The 16,934-nt window shown below is 29.3% G+C and overlaps 1 protein-coding gene and 1 non-coding gene across 2 annotated transcripts; one reads left to right on the plus strand and one right to left on the minus strand.

Moving 5' to 3' along the window:
- Positions 1–225: 225 nt before the first annotated feature.
- Positions 226–387, minus strand: LOC120253785. Its single transcript, XR_005534419.1, has one exon. It is a non-coding gene; the product is annotated as a U1 spliceosomal RNA (small nuclear RNA).
- A 13,710-nt stretch (positions 388–14,097) lies between these two features.
- LOC120253780 (transcription factor MYB46-like) lies at positions 14,098–15,770 on the plus strand. The gene is made up of 2 exons (XM_039262017.1): positions 14,098–14,458; positions 14,579–15,770. The coding sequence occupies exons 1-2, from the start codon at positions 14,160–14,162 to the stop codon at positions 15,246–15,248; spliced, it is 969 nt and encodes a 322-aa protein (XP_039117951.1). The 5' UTR covers positions 14,098–14,159; the 3' UTR covers positions 15,249–15,770.
- The last annotated feature ends 1,164 nt before the right edge of the window (positions 15,771–16,934 follow it).

The following is a 16,934-nucleotide window of genomic DNA, read 5'->3' on the forward strand; positions in this document are numbered from 1 at the left end:
AAAATTTCCATCCTAATATATTAACAATCACTTCCGCAAATATTGTGACTCTCAAAGAGTCAAACATATAATTAAATATTAAACAAACAGTTATTATTCTTTAAAATAAATAATTAATTAAATTCTGAAATGCTTTTACCCCAATAATCAACTTCATTAATTAAACAATAAAATCACTATTAATCAAACCTACCCTTTAATCACAAATTTCAAATACTGAATTTGGCAGGGGCCGCGCGCACGCGTACCCCCTCTGACACAAATTATGACGTCCATTCTGCCACGTGGACAGATGGTAAGCCAGCGCAGCACCCTATGTGCAATGGGGCCCACCGGCCTAGGCCACGAGTCTTTTTGATCGCCCGTTGACCCCGTCCAGGTAAGTATGTTGTCACGTTCGCTATGCTCCTGGTTTTATAGACCTATGAGCTTCTCCACTTTGTTCCACTTCCGATGTGGGACTAAAATGAGACTTAGTTTTATGCTTTTTTATAGGGATTGGTGTTGTGATGGGCAGTGCATTGCTTTATGGGCTAACTAATTAGTTGGGCCTATTTCTATTGCTGTGATTCCTGGTGAAATCTAATGGGCTCCGTTTAATTGGGCTGGATTTGGTTTAAGTGTTGTTAGAGTTTGTGTTCGCTGATTAGTAAACAATATATATATATATATATATATATATATATATATATATATATATATATATATATATATATTCCCTCCATTTTGAAATACAAATTGTTTAATGAATTTACTCAAAACTTAATGACAATATTAATTTTTAAAAATTTAAAATAAAATGAATTAAATAACTACATTAAAATATGTTTAATAATGACATTATTTTTATTGATATTACTATAATACAAATGTTATATCTTTTGATTTACTGAGCTAGCTTAATTGTGAAATTATTCTGATTTGATTATTGGAAATTTAGAACCAAACTTGATTTACTTTCAATTCATATATATATATATATATATACATATTTATATTCCATCCATTATGAAATACAAATCATTTAATAAATTTGCTCAAAAGTTAATAATAATATTAAAATTTTTAATTCTTAAAATAAAAATGAATTAAATAAGTAAAGCACCACTTTCTTGAAACTAAACTATTTTCTTTAGACTATAAAATAACTCTTTTTATTTATATAACTTAAATTTTTTAAAAATAATAAATAAATATTTTTTTGGAATTATAAAACCACGATAATTTTTAAAATATAATATTTTAAAATGACTTATATTTTAGAATGAATGGAATATATGTTTATTTCTACTAGGTTTTCACAATTTGACTAATTATTTATATATTATGAGAGTTGGTATTTTATTCTTTTCTCAACTCAAAAGTTCAAGGTTCAAATCCATGATTTATCCATATTTCTAATAATAAAAAATAAAATAAAATTTAACTAACTATTGTTATTATTTTCAAAATTTAATAAATGGGTCACATGAGTATATATTTATGAATTATTTTTAAAATTATTTCTAAGTTATATAAAATAGAAATTTTAGTTCAAGTAGACCGAGTTTTATGATAAGAGTTTTTAGCTATCATCGATTGAAAAATTATTATGCAATTGCATTCATTATTTAGTTTTATAATTATTTTATTTTAATTTTAAAATTAAAAAAATATTAGTATGTTCATTGCTTTACCGAGCATTTGATTCATACAATCTGCGAATTAGATATCCATGTTTAGTCTATAATTTTTTTTTAAACAAATTCTCAATAGATTTCAGTTAAATAGATTTAGTTTTCAAAAAATCATCAAAATATGATAGGTAATGCTACCATATTCCTCTTTCTAAGGCATGTTGCCAAAACTGCAATATGAGAAAATTGAAGTTAGTTACGTAGTGTTTAACTCAATGACATTGGCTCCATTATTAAAAAAAAAATATGAATTGCAAAATACACATTATTAGAGTTCGAAATATTTTGGACATAATAATGATGCTAAGAGTCTTTAATTGTGAGGGGAGGATTATAGCCCAATCCCTATGTTGGCGAAGTGAGAATGTATGGGTTAATTTTTCTGTAGGTCACCAAACTTTGGCTAATTATCACTTCAGTCACCGAACTTTAAAATATATCAAAATGGTCACTCAACTAATGCTTTCTTTCACCGATCAGTCACTCGAGAAATTTTGGCAATAAATGGCCTGCGTCAGTAGTTTTTGACCACATCATCAATTTGACTTAAGTTGTCCACATCAGAGAAATTTGCCGACTCACCTTTAATTGTTCCACCTCATTATCAAGCCTCTTCTTCTCCATCTTTTTCATCTTTTCCATCTTTTCCATTTTCTTCCTCAGCAGGTCAACAAATTCAAAAAAAAATGTGGTGGAGTTCAAGAAGGAGTTCAGCTTAGCGAAGCACACGTACGAGATGCTGGCAAGGTAGCGTCGGGCATTCTATCTTGCTGGGACGGAGATGAATTGGGCTATGTTTCTCGAGGATGAGTATAGAGAAAATGGGACTTTAATTGAGAATGATGCATAGGTGGTGTTTGAAGAAAAGCTTAGGAGATATGCTGGTATGGCGGAGAAGGATTTTAGTAGCAATGTCGGTGGTGATCATGGAATGGTTGAAGGATGAACCTTTGAATATTTGGCAAATGGGGAAAGGTTTGATCTTTTGTTGTTTGTTCTCTGTGGATTTGGTGGAGGATCAGAATGATTGGTAGTGATTGAGAATGAGTTTTGATGGCAATCTTTTTGGTAGACTTCAGCAGTTGTAGTAGGATGAATGCATGCTAAACAGTAAAAGTTTAATCTTTAATTAGTTGCTTGTGCTCTGTGGATTTGTTGGAGGAACAGAGTGGTCAATGGTGATGGAGAAAGATTTTAATTACTATGTAACTGACAGTGGGGGATGGAAGGATAAACCACATGATGTACTAATAAAAATTTAATCTTTAGTAATTCTATGGGGTAAATATCTTCATGGGTCACCAAACTATGGTCAAATATCAAAATTGATACTAACCTTCAATTTGTTTCTTTTTGGATATCATACTTTGATTGCATTTCAATGGTAGGGTACCCGCCCATTTTCGATGAGGAATCGATGATGTGGCCACCGGAATGACCATGTGGATTATGTTTTGCCAGCTCATTTGATGATTTGGAGATGCCAACGAGGATTAAATAAGGCACATCATCAAAGAAACCGGTTTTAATCCACATCAGCCTTTTTTTTCTCCACCTAAGCATCCCGCCTTTCCCCTTCTTCTCCCACTTCACCTCCCGATCTTCTTCTTCTTCTTCGCTTAAACTTGATTAAACATAATCAAGTCTAGGCAAGTTTATGCTGCCAAATTTTGTGAATGTTATCAACTATCATAGTGCTAGAAATTTTGCAGTGTTTCAAACACTTTTTTTTGTTTATACTTGTAGTAATTTCAGTGCAAATTTTGTGAATGTACAGAATTAATGCATTATGTGCAAAGCTTGTATGGTTTATACACATTGAGTTCTTTATGATATGCAAAAAAAATTTTATTGTACAGAATTGATGTATTATGTGAAAAGCTTGTACTATCTAATTGCCAGAACTGCATTGCAGTGTTTCAAACACTTTATCTGATTTTTTTTTATTGTAAATTTTATGATTGTACAAAGTTAATGCATTTTGTGTAAAACTTATATACTTTATAAACATTTACTTCTTTATCATCTAACAAATTTTGTGATTGTACATACTTAATTTATTATGTACAAAGCTTGTACAAGATTAATGTATTATGTGAACCTTTATGTTAACAATTTTTTTTGTGGCCTATCTTCCTTGTTAAAAACTTAATCTGATTTTTTTTGCCAGTTTATAAACATAATTAATGTAATTTTTTGCAACATTGACTTCATTAGACTTTTTTCTAACCAAATGTTCTGACATTCACATTGATGTATACTATGGTTTCCAGATTCCAGATTTCAAGCCAACTTTTATACCATTTATTTAATAAATATTGATATGTTTCCTTACAAATTCATCATTGAGTTCATTAAAATTAATCTTTATTAAAAAGAAATCCCTTATTACAATATTCTACAATAGAACCCTACAACTGCAAGCATGACATCTATAAAAACTTATATAGGATTAGTGTATCAACCAGCCATCAAAATTCTTGTTTAAGCTTGAGCAAAAGAGATGTCCTCTAGAAGATGAACTCACCACAACTATGTGTTCAGGTTTGAGCAAAGAAGAAGAAGAAGAAGAAGAAGAAGAAGAAGAAGAAGAATGGGAGGTGAAGCGGGAGAAAAAAAGGAAAGGGCGGGATGCTTAGGTGGAGAAAAAAAAAAGGGCTAACATGGATTAAAACCGGTTTCCTTGATGATGTGGCTTATTTAATCCTTGCTGGACTCTCCAAATCATCAAATGAGCTGTCAAAATATAATCCACGTGATCATTCCGGTGGCAATGTCATCAATTCCTCATCGAAAATGGGCATGTACTCTCTCGTTGAAGCGCAATCAAAGTATAGTATCAAAAAAGAAATGAATTGAAGGTCAATATCCATTTTGATATTTGGCCATAGTTTGGTAACCCATGAAGATATATGTGTATCTGTTTAGCATTCAGTGTGGTCAATGTTGAGGAAGAAGATGAAAAAAATGAAGAAGAAAGAGAATTGATGATGATGTGGAATCATTCAGGGTTAGTCAGCAAATTTTTCTTATGTGAACAAATTGATGACGTGGTCAAAAGCTACTAACTTAGCTATTCCGGCTGCCATGTAGACCATTTGTTACCAAAATTTCTCGGGTGACTAACTGGTGAAAAAAATATTAGATTTAATATTGCAAGAACTATGAAAATAAAAATTAACTCGAGAATGTATTGATGGCCTTCATTGCCTCTTTGTGCATATGCCCTGATTATACATCCGTTTGTCACATTTTCATAAAAAATAAAAATTAAATTGATGTTATCTCATATAACAAACAACATTCCATTTCTCAGTAAATATGATTTATATAGATTTAATATTGGAAGAACTATGAAAATATAGAACTGTGTTAGATAATAGTATAGTTATATTAATTAGAAAATAAATATGACAAAAAATACAACATGATTAAATTACCAATATACCCTCCACAACAGGCATGGTTATTCTTCTCAATAAATTTGATTTAAATAGGCTTACTATTTCAAGAATTGTGGAAGTATAAAATTATTTTAATGTTGCAAAAAATACAATATAAGAAAATTACACTTATATACTACATACCAAATATCATTCCATTTATCAATAAATTTGATTTAAATAGACTTAATATTCTTAAAATCATGAAAATATGAAATCATTTTAGATAAGTGGTGTTATTATATTTTCCTCAACAAAAAATGTTGCAAAAAAAAATACAACATCAAAAAATTACCATTTTTTTCAACTAAAATTACCATTATACCCTCCATAGATATCATTCCATTTCACTTTCAATTTATAATCAAAATAATTAGAATGCCTCCTTGAACAACCCCCACCCCTCCTTAAAAAAACAAAGTTACAAGCATGGCCAATGCAAGCTGGAGGTGGTCAAATGAAGCCAATATATTTGCCCAAAAGGAGAGCGGAAAACACAAAGTTAGTGGTGATTGCTTCAAAAACCCACTAATGGTGATAGGAGAAAGCTAAGCACAGATTAATGAATAACACTAGCTAAGTGCATAAAAACATGCCATTCTAAGTCCCTTTTGTATTTTTTTTGCCAAATGACCTTTTTGCCCCTCCACCATCTTCTGAACCTTCCATCCAAAAGCTCCACTAGTACTTCTTCACCTATTGGACAACTTGTGCTTCCATGCACTGGCATTGTCTCAAGATTATATAACATAGACTTTACACTCTACCTATCAACTTGCTTACAACTCACACAAGATTATATATATAAATATTTATGGCTATTAAATTTTATGAGTGATCTCTAAGCTTGGTGAATGTTTTCTTTGGTTTAGTTTACTAACTAATCATATATATATATATATGTATGAATGAAAGAGAAATTTTGATTGGTCAATGCATTGAAGTTTATGAATAAGAGAAAAACATGTGTCAAACCAATCAAGTATCTTGGTTTGAATCCAATTTATAAATGGAGAGGTGGTTGAGGAGAACAATCAATTTGCTTGCTTTATTTTGAGATGGTTTAGGGTTTGAAGCATGTGATGTTATTCTAGTTGAAATATGTTTAAAAAAATATTAAAACAATTATTATGCTCTATGTAAGAATGAAAAAGAATTATTAACAGAGTTAGTTCAAGTCATACATGATTGGCTTACTTTAGAAAATAGCTTCCAGTTTGGATCCTTATGTATTAAAAAAAAATCACTTGACAAAGTCTAATTTTTTATAAAGCTCAATGTATGAATACCACAATTTTTTTTATTACTGATATTAAAATAGATTAATTTTATTATAGTCCATTAATCTTTAATCTTCACTAGGAAAATTAGGAAAAAAAAATCCAATTTATTTTAATGAGTTGATAATGGAATTGCATGAAAGAGTTGATACATGTCTATCAAATCCTTTTTAAAAGGTTCTTGATTCCACTCACTTTAAACCATTATTATGAGAAGCAGAAAGGTCTTGAGAAAAATGAAAAAGAGCACACATTTTCAAAGGAATTGCTAATTACTTGGAAACTTTATTTGTATTTTTGAGGAGCACAATTTTGGGCAAGTATAAAAAAGTTGCACATTGGAAAGGCAAAGAATCCAAAACCTAAATTCAAGGATTCAATATTTGAAGAGAAAAAAAAATTATTATCTAATTAAAAATAACCAAAAACTAAAAACAAACCTAAATCTAATTTTTTTGGTTTAGTTGCCGTACTAGTCCCTAAATCTATTTTTTTTGGTTTAATTGTAATACTTTTAGGTACAATTAAAATCCTCATATATGGTCGAGTTGGGTAGTTCTGGTCCACGGTAATAGTTTTAGATACAATTAAGTCCTTACAATTTATACTTGTCCATCTACACCGCGGACTAGAATGACCCAACTTGACTAAATATGAGGACTTAATTGTACCTAAAAATATTGCAAGGACTAAAAGGGCAAAAAGTTCATAATTACAAGGACCTGTACAACAATTAAACCATTTTTTTCAAACGTATTTCATCTCTGTTAGATTTTATATTTTTGGTACTAGTAGGCCTACATGAGCTCTATATGGGCTTAGGGGTCTTACACCAAAAAATCTCAAGACTTAGTGGCTCAATCTCTATACCTATATATAAACCCATTATACTTCTATCACACAACCAATGTGGTACTATATTTCCAACACCCTCCCTCAAGTTCAACTCAATCGAACTTGCACAGACTTGTACACCACAGGTCTGTTTACATGGACTTGTACACTACTTGTGTCTCAGAGGTCCTACACACATGGAGATCATACACACATGGACTTGTACCACATCGGTGGCTCTACTATATTGCTCTGATACCATGTTAGATTTTATATTTTTGGTACTAGTTGTGTCTCAGAGGTCCTACACACATGGAGATCATACACACATGGACTTGTACCACATCGATGGCTCCACTATATTGCTCTGATACCATGTTAGATTTTATATTTTTGATACTAGTGAGCCCTATATGGATTCTATATGGGCTCAAGGGTCTTACACCAAAAAGTCTCAAGACTTAGTGGCTCAACCACTATATCTATATATAAACACATTACACTTCTATCACACAACCGATGTGGTACTATATTTCCAACAATCTCCATCCAAACACTCCCATGTCATTGGATAAACATTATTCTATTTATGTGTTATTAGTATTATTTATTTTCTCGTTCTCATAATTTTTTTAAAAAATTATAATATCTTCAAATTTTTAATTAATTATAGAATCTCAATTCATAGCAAAAGTACGGTTGATAAATTATATTATTATTATATATATATATATATATATCTCTTCTTGAAAAAAAAAAAAGATTTATCAAGCAACTCTTTTTTTTTCTCTTACTAAACTTTGATTAAACAAATAAAGATTCAACTCTTTATTTTCTTTCCCTTACACACACTCTCTCTCTCTTTTTCTCCTCTTTTCCCACTTTTCACTTTTTCCTTCCACTTTTGGACCCAAACACAATATTAGGATTTGTTTGGATTAAGGTTCCTGGTGGAAAAGCAAAGGAAAAGAAGGGTTAAAGAGAACTGGGTTGAACCATCCCATTATTTGGATAAAAATTTTTAATTTACTAAAAACGAGAAAGAAATTAACTCTTGATCTCCCAAAACCTTTCAAACTTCACTTTTCATGAAAGTAGTAAAAACTTCCAAAAATATTTTATCATTTTTAAAAAAGGCTATAATACCCTATATATTTTTATTAATTATAAACCTCACTTTTTAATTAGTTAATTAATTACAGAATCTCATTTTTCTCATCCTATTTCCAAGCTTTTCGTCCAATTTTCTCATCCTCAAGAGTTTACCTTGTGATTGGTGCTTCTAGCCATTAAAATTTTTCTGAAAATGTTAATTCTTGATTGAAAAGTTAGTTACAATTACCATTTCTCATCTTCTTAACATGGGAACATCTTATTATTAGCGAAGTTTTATTTTGTTTTCCGCCTATTTGTGAATAATGCTATTGCATCATAATTTTATATTATTAATTGAAAATTATGTTAATAATTCTTCTACTTTAGACTTGAACATTTTCTAAAATATTGATGGTGCATGTACTTGAATAGGAATCAATAATATTTTTATTTTATAATGAGGTTATAATTAGTAAATCATATTATTACTTTTTTTTTAAAATAAATAAAATTTATCAAACAACCATCTTTTTTTTTTCTTTTACTAAAATTTGATTGCCCAAAACAATTATTATTATTATTATTATTATTATTATTATTATTATTATTGTTTTTCCTTCGCTTTCCCCTTCTTTTCCTTTCTTTACTTTCCCTTTTTATTTTTTCTTTGTTTGAAAAAGTGGCTAATCTATTATATATGAATGTTTTGTGCATATTGGTTAAAAATAATATCTATCTTTTATAATGTTATTATTAAAAAAGATTTTATGTTTAGCTGTATAAGGATAAGTCTAGTACATAGTGTGTGGTGCGTGGAGTATTATAATCGATATTTTTAGGTTTACTTAATATATATATATATATATATATATATATATATATATATATATATATATATATATATATATATGGCTCTTTATTTCTATAAACTATGCCTCTTTTATTCCCTCTCTATTTCATATTTTAACAATAAGCATCAAATGCCAATAATAAAATTTGGTCACACACTTGAGTATAACTTCTAATGGATCAATTTAAAATTTAACTTTACTTTTATTACAATTTATATCTATACTAGCTACTCAGCATCAACTTACCATTTAAATATAATGTTACCTCAAAAATACTTTTTATTTTTTTATTTTTATTCCCTCTATATTTCATATTTTAACAATAAGTATCAAATACCAATAATAAAATTCGGACACACACTTGACTATAACTTCTAGTGAATCAATTCAAAATTTAACTTTACTTCTATTACAATTTATATCTATACTAGCTACTCAGCATCATCTTACCATTTAAATATAATGTTATCTCAAAATTACTTTTTTTTTTTTGGCGAAAGTTCTTTCACTCGTATTGTCGAAGGGTCATCCATCCAACTCTGAGCTAAATTAATTAAATTATTACAATTTTATTTAAAAACCAAACAAAACTAGAAGGTTTGGTTTATTTATTTGTTTATTTTATTTATTTATTTATTTATTTATTTATTATTATTATTATTATTATTATTATTATTATTTTGTAATAGTCTCTGATTTTCACAGTGAAAGATCTCTTGATTTTGTCCTCTCTACTTTGGATCTTAGTATCAAATTAGTCTATTTGTAAAAATAAAGATGGCTTATAGCACTCTATTGAGTAGACAAAATTAACAAATTAAGTTGTAAATCTCTATATTCTGTGTGTGTTGTCCTCTTAGTAATATAAATATCCACATCAAAGACAAACATACATTAAATCATTATGTAAGATGAAAAAAAAAAAATTAATATTCAACAGAAACTTATGAAAAGAAAAGAGCCATTTGATGAACAAACTCAAATTCCAAGTTCTTAATAATATTTTCTTAACATTTTATTCTTTCTCATTTCATTTTCCTAGATTCTATTTTATTAAAGAAGAATATGATAAAATAAAAAAATTAATTAAAAAATGTAATATATTCATATACATATTTTTTTTGTGTTCTTAATCAATATAAAAAAACAAGACTATTTATTTATTTTTTATTTACTATCTTTTTAAGACAACACACTAGCTTATATATATTACACACATTTAGCTTTATTTTGTTTAGTATCAAGATTTCTTTTTATAAAAATAGATAAATCACAATTAAAAAGATTATAATTTTTTTATAAAAGTACAAAAATATGAGAAATATCGAAATATTATGTAAATAAATAAATAAATAAAAGTTTACTATTAAAAAAAAGGAGAGAGAGAGAACTTGTATATGTGTGCGCGTGTGATTGCCAAAAATTGTATAAATGTTTTTTTTTTTCAAAAATCAATCCTTGTTATAAACATTCTTTTGTTATCAACCCAAAAATAAATACTTTATTGAAAAAACCCAAAAATAATTTTTTTTAGAAAAAAATGAAGCATTGGCATATGTCATCATAATCAATATCATAACATCTTCATTTTAATATAAGATAATTAGAAACCTCATTGCATTTGTTGATTTCATCCTTGACTTAGTGAAACGACTACTTTGCTTGAAGAACCAGCAACATCCTTAAGCTCATTTGAGAACTTTCCAAACTTAATCCTTTGTAAATTTTGCACTCCTTAAAGTTTTACTTACCAAGGTTTTAATTGTTTTCATTGTTTTCATTGTCCATCACTTTTCTTTTTCCTTTTTAATGAATCATTTTCCATCTTTCTCAAGTATGTATTTATCACACAAAAAAGATACTTAAATCTCAAGCAATTAATTTACAAATAACATTAAAAAGTTAAGAACTTAATTTACATTATAAATATTTGAGCAAGTGAAAGGTGACATAAATATGAAAAACTTTCTTGATATATATATAGACACTAAATTTCTTTGTTGATTATATATACAAGTAATTGCATATATATATATTATATTCACATAAAAATTAGTTCAACTAATTAATATGCACAAGGTACCTCTACAAACAATCAGAGAAAAATACCCAAAAGGTATATAATGCCAAATTAATCATAGAATGAAGTAATACAATACAAAGAAAGGAAGTAGAAAAATACAATGAGATAAAAAAACATAGATAATCTTTAGTAAATAACCGCATGTAGAGATCATCCATTTATTGAGGAACCATCTAAATCAAGAGAAGACTAAGTCTCTCCCCTCATTATTTGGTTGTTGAGCATATAGAGAAAGTAGAGTTTTATGAAAAACAAAGTCGTACTCTACACCTACCAACTTCTCAAACAATCAATATTCAACTTAACTTTTATTAAAGGCATGGTTAAAAACCATGAATTCAAAGCCGTGCTTTACTGAACTAACCAACTTCTCAAACAATCAATAATCAGGTGATTTTTTTAACTGTCATGGTTAAAAAATTATTGATAATTTTTATAATTTTACCCACATAAAGATAAATTGGGGTACATAGTAAATCACTCATTTTCGTAGGCATATATATGTGTGTATAATTTCGGTTTGATAATTGACACAAGGATGGCATATATATGAAAGATGATGAGTTGTTGGTGTTACATCTAGTCCTAAATCAATCCTTGTCATTATGAAGACAATATTCTTCAATGTCCTTTTCAATCTTCTTTAATCACACTATTATGAGAGCTTTGCTTAGCAACAAACTTGAGTAAATTTGAAGGCATGCACATTCATGGAATTATAAGCAACTTTTCCGAATTTTAAGTGATTCCTCACAAAATAGAAGCAAATTTTTCTCATAAGATCAAAACCGTGTTGGAATGACTTGTCAACTAACATCAATGTATTAGGAAAGATTCATTCATCTAACAGTGCAATTAGACACAAACAATTTGATTTAATTAGCAGATTGTGATTGATTAATTGAGGGAAGCATCAACTCTGAAAGTGGTGATCTCATGATGATCTCTCATTTATTAAAACTTAAGGAATTAATATTCACTAATTACCTTGTTGTTTATAGTAATTAGTTTTATAATTGTCTTTGGGTGTATATCTCATTTATGGAATTGTTCTCAAACAAAACATATGATTATTTTATTCACTCTTTAAATCTAGTTTAACGATCCACTTCCATTCTAAATTTTTTATCAATTGAAAAAAATAAATAAAATAATCATATCTTTCGAAGGTGTATATAATCACTTAAAAAAAAAAACTAAGCATATATAAAGATAAAACAGTGACGAAATACTAATAGTATTATTATTTTCTACACTGCTTTTTCATTCTAAATTTTAGACGTATGAGACATTAAGAACAATACATTGATGAATTAATTAAGCACCAGTCCGTCAAAGAATTATATAGAGGTTCTTAATTAGCTCCTATATATTAGTTAACTTTTTGACTTATAAAAGCATTAGACACATATATAGATAAACTTTACTTTAAAGTTTCCTAATGATGTGCTTAATATAATCCTAGACTATAATACCAACTTAATTATGAAGTTCCCTACTAAACATTCTAGTTTTGGATGGTTGAAAGTTGAGCAACAGAGTACTAGTTCTCTCTCAATAGCACTCAGTTACTTGTTTCAGCAAAAGGATAAAGAAAGAAGATGGCCTACAAAAACATTGGAATAACAAGAAAAACATTATTCTAAAAATGCTTGCATGCTGCTCAAATATGATATATATATATATACTCATGCGTACACTACAAATTAAGGCTGGTACTGTTTCATATTTTGTACATGCATGTGTTGCATGATGAGAGAAAGAGAAAAAGAAAGAGAAAGATTATGTGAAGTCCAAGCAAATATCTTAGCTTCTATATAAAACAATCTTGTCCTTCTCTTTCTCTCTGGTTTGAATATATACACATATGATTACCTTGTGAGTGAAGGAAAATGCATCCAAAAAGACAAGAACTGGAGTCAAAGACAAGAACAACATCTTTTGTTCCTCATTTTCCTTCTCTCTCTCTCACTCTTGACATTTCTATCGATCGATATTATGATATTATGTTATTTTATGTGTATATGTTGTATGCTTTCTATTTTGTATAAAAATATAAGGCCAAAGCCACTTTGGTCTAGTGGCACAGGTACCACGTTATTACGGGAAACTCAATGCCTAATGCTAGAAATGCATTAGACATAGTTTCAAAAAAGTTCTCCGACTGTGGGAGTAAATTTTTAGCCCAATCTTTATATTAGGCAAGTGAAAATGTATGTGTTGAATAATCAATTTTCGGCCCTACTCACACTCTTAACATATGTGTTTGTCATAATTGTAAATATAAAATAAAATTATAAAAATATAAATATAAAATTTATTTTTTTATTTATTGGTGAAAAAAAGCAGAAAATAATATATTCAAATTATCAATTTATACTCCAACATGTCATATCAAACACTTAATTTAATTGACTTATTTATTACTTAATAAATAAAATATTATAAAAAAATAATTTTATCAAATAACAATCCAATACTCTAAAAAAATTTGATGAATAACAAATATTGTCAATGATAATAATTAAATATCTTCAAAAAAAATTACTAAAAAATAATTACAACTGAACATAGGTGACCAATTCTTCATATGTAACTTTTTTATATTTTTAATATATTATCAAAAACATTAAATCTCTATATTGTCAAAAATGTCGACATCTCATAGAATATATTGCAAAAGTCTCTCTCAAAACCGTTTTCTCTCTCTTCTATTCTCTGTAGTCTAAGCAAGCCCCACAGCCATCAGCATCATCATCATCACCAATCCACTCTTGAAGAAGCTTTAATATCTCTCGCCATCCCATTTCCATCACCTTCTCTATATATAAACACTCTTCTCTACCCTACACAACAGTTTAGCACAACCTCATCACCTCAAACAACATCCAACCACAATGAGGAAGCCGGACACTCCGGCGAAGAACACAACGACAACAAACAATAACACCGGAGCCGTTAACAAGCTCCGCAAAGGATTATGGTCTCCGGAGGAGGATGACAAGCTTGTGAAGTATATGCTTAGCAATGGCCAAGGTTGTTGGAGTGATGTTGCAAGGAATGCAGGATTGCAAAGGTGTGGCAAGAGTTGTCGTCTTCGTTGGATCAATTATCTCCGGCCCGATCTTAAGCGCGGTGCCTTTTCGCCTCAAGAAGAAGAGCTTATCATCCATTTGCATTCAGTTCTTGGCAACAGGTTCTTCATTTTCACTTCTAGGGTTTCTTGTTTCTTGATGATGATATTTATCATTTTATGTTATGAGTATTAGAGATTGTATGTAAATGTTGAATATATTTTAATACGAACAAAATGTAGGTGGTCACAAATTGCAGCAAGATTACCGGGAAGGACTGACAATGAAATAAAGAACTTTTGGAACTCGACTATAAAGAAGAGATTGAAGAATGCGTCGCCGAATAACAGTGAGTCGCCGGAGACGAAAGAAGCGGTGAGCGGGCTTGCAACCTTAAATGAGCATGAAATAATGGCAATGTGCATGGAGTCATCTACATCATCTTCGACCTCATCGGTGCGTGTAATGTATAATAATGCAAGTGATCGGTATGATCCCTTGCCATTGCCTTGCTTCGGTTATGGAATGCCTAGTTATGGTCCTGGTAATTACTTCCATGATTCGGTCGGCGGAGGGAATGCCGGGGTTGAGAGTGGATTGTTTGGGAGTCATGGGATGGTGATTGAAGGTGGTGGTGGTGGTCTCATAGGAGAAGGAGAGCTCTATGTGCCACCTCTAGAAAGTGTAAGTCTAGAAGACAATGGCATGACTAACAACAATAACAATAACAACAATAATAACGGTAATGATAATAACAATGATATGAATAAGGTAATTAGTGAGAATAGTGTGGGAGGGAATAATAATGGAAATTATTGGGAGGTTGAGAACATGAGAATGGGAGAGTGGGAGTTGGATGATTTGATGAAAGATGTTCCCCCTTTTGCTTTCCTTGATTTCCAAGTTGAATGATTGGCCATTAATCCTTATCCTTCAATATGTTCATGAATTTTTATTTTTTTATTTTTTTTTCTTTTCTGTTTCTTCTATGAATTCAACACACCGAATAAAGTCTGTTAGACAACAAATTTTAGTAGGTGAAACTAGTTTTTCCTTTTTCTCCTTTTTGTGATTATAAAGTTATAAACCTCTCTCTCTCTCTCTCTCTCTCTCTCTCTCTCTCTCTCTCTCTTATCTCCTCATCCTTTTCCTAAGGTTTCCTTCCACTTGAAGTGTAGCCATTGTACATATATATATGTTTATATATATATGCATGGCATGACAAGGAGTCTATTGTTTTAAACTGTAATTAGAAATGTAAAATGTGTACAAAAGGAAGAGTGTACAAGGAGATCAATGCAAGTATGTATTCATGTAAGTACAATGTAGAGATGTGTGTGTGTGCATACATAAGGTGAAAGAACAATGTCATTTATTTCATGGAAAAGGAAAGGAATGAAATCATGGGAGTTTGTATGGTACCGTTATGAACTATTTACTATAGATATAATATATGTGTATATATGCAAGTTGTGACATCTGTTTATCATCATTCCTGATTCTGTTATTAGTGAAAGTTGGATTGCAAGGGTGTGATGATGGCAATTACATTGATTAAAACATGGAAGTTAACAACCTCATTAAGGTCTTGGTCATGATGAAAAAGATGGATTTATGGGGGGCTTGAAAGATTGCCCTTAATGCTTGTCTTGATGGCAACTATCATTATCAAAAGAAACTAGTGACATTTAAGTGGAGCAAATTAACTTATTGCATTGATATCTTTCATCTTTGATTAAATTGTAAGCATCCCTTTATGCACATATTTGAGATGATTGTCTCATATATATGTCTTAATTAAATAATACAAGTTGTGACTAGCTCATGTATGAGTGGACTAGCAAACTATATGTATATATATATATATATATATAATTGTTTCTTTTCCTACAAGTGTAAATGTTTAAGATTCCACCTAACTCATCAAATATTTTCTTAAGATACTTTCATAGATGTTTCTTAATTTATTTGTTTTATTTTATAAGAGACACCTTAAATCAAGAGGTGTATATGTCTCTTTGAAGCATCCAAGCTGGTATGTTTATTCATTTATTTATAATTTTGGGAAAATCGCTTGCATAAGTGGGTAATCGTTAACATATTTATTTATATACACTTACAAAACACTTTTGTTGACTTCTATATTTTGTGATTGAAAATCACTAAAAAGTAATTATGAAAATATAGAATCATCTTTTTTTCTAAGAGAATGGAGAGAAGAGGATAAAAGATAGTTTATTTTTATAAATATTTTTTTGGTTGACTCTTAGTTAGAGGTATAAGATTAAATAAGAATAATTTATAAAAATACATAAGCAAGCATTATTTTTAATTACAAATGTATGTTATTATTGTAGGAGCATACAAACAACAATCTCTTATATATATATATTAAAGGGTGTATGATTGTCAAAATCAATTGTTCCCCTACCACACATAGATAATCCCCTAAAAAAATTGTTACCAAATATCCTTTGTTATTTGTACGATCGGTTGTTAGTCTTTATTTATTTATTTTGCGGCCTATTTCTTTGAAAGTTGAGACTATTTTCTACGTTTTCTAATAAAATACGGTTATTTATTTTATTTAATATATAT

The sequence above is a fragment of the Dioscorea cayenensis genome, unplaced genomic scaffold, assembly GCF_009730915.1.
Source record: "Dioscorea cayenensis subsp. rotundata cultivar TDr96_F1 unplaced genomic scaffold, TDr96_F1_v2_PseudoChromosome.rev07_lg8_w22 25.fasta BLBR01000207.1, whole genome shotgun sequence".
Lineage (NCBI taxonomy): Eukaryota > Viridiplantae > Streptophyta > Magnoliopsida > Dioscoreales > Dioscoreaceae > Dioscorea > Dioscorea cayenensis.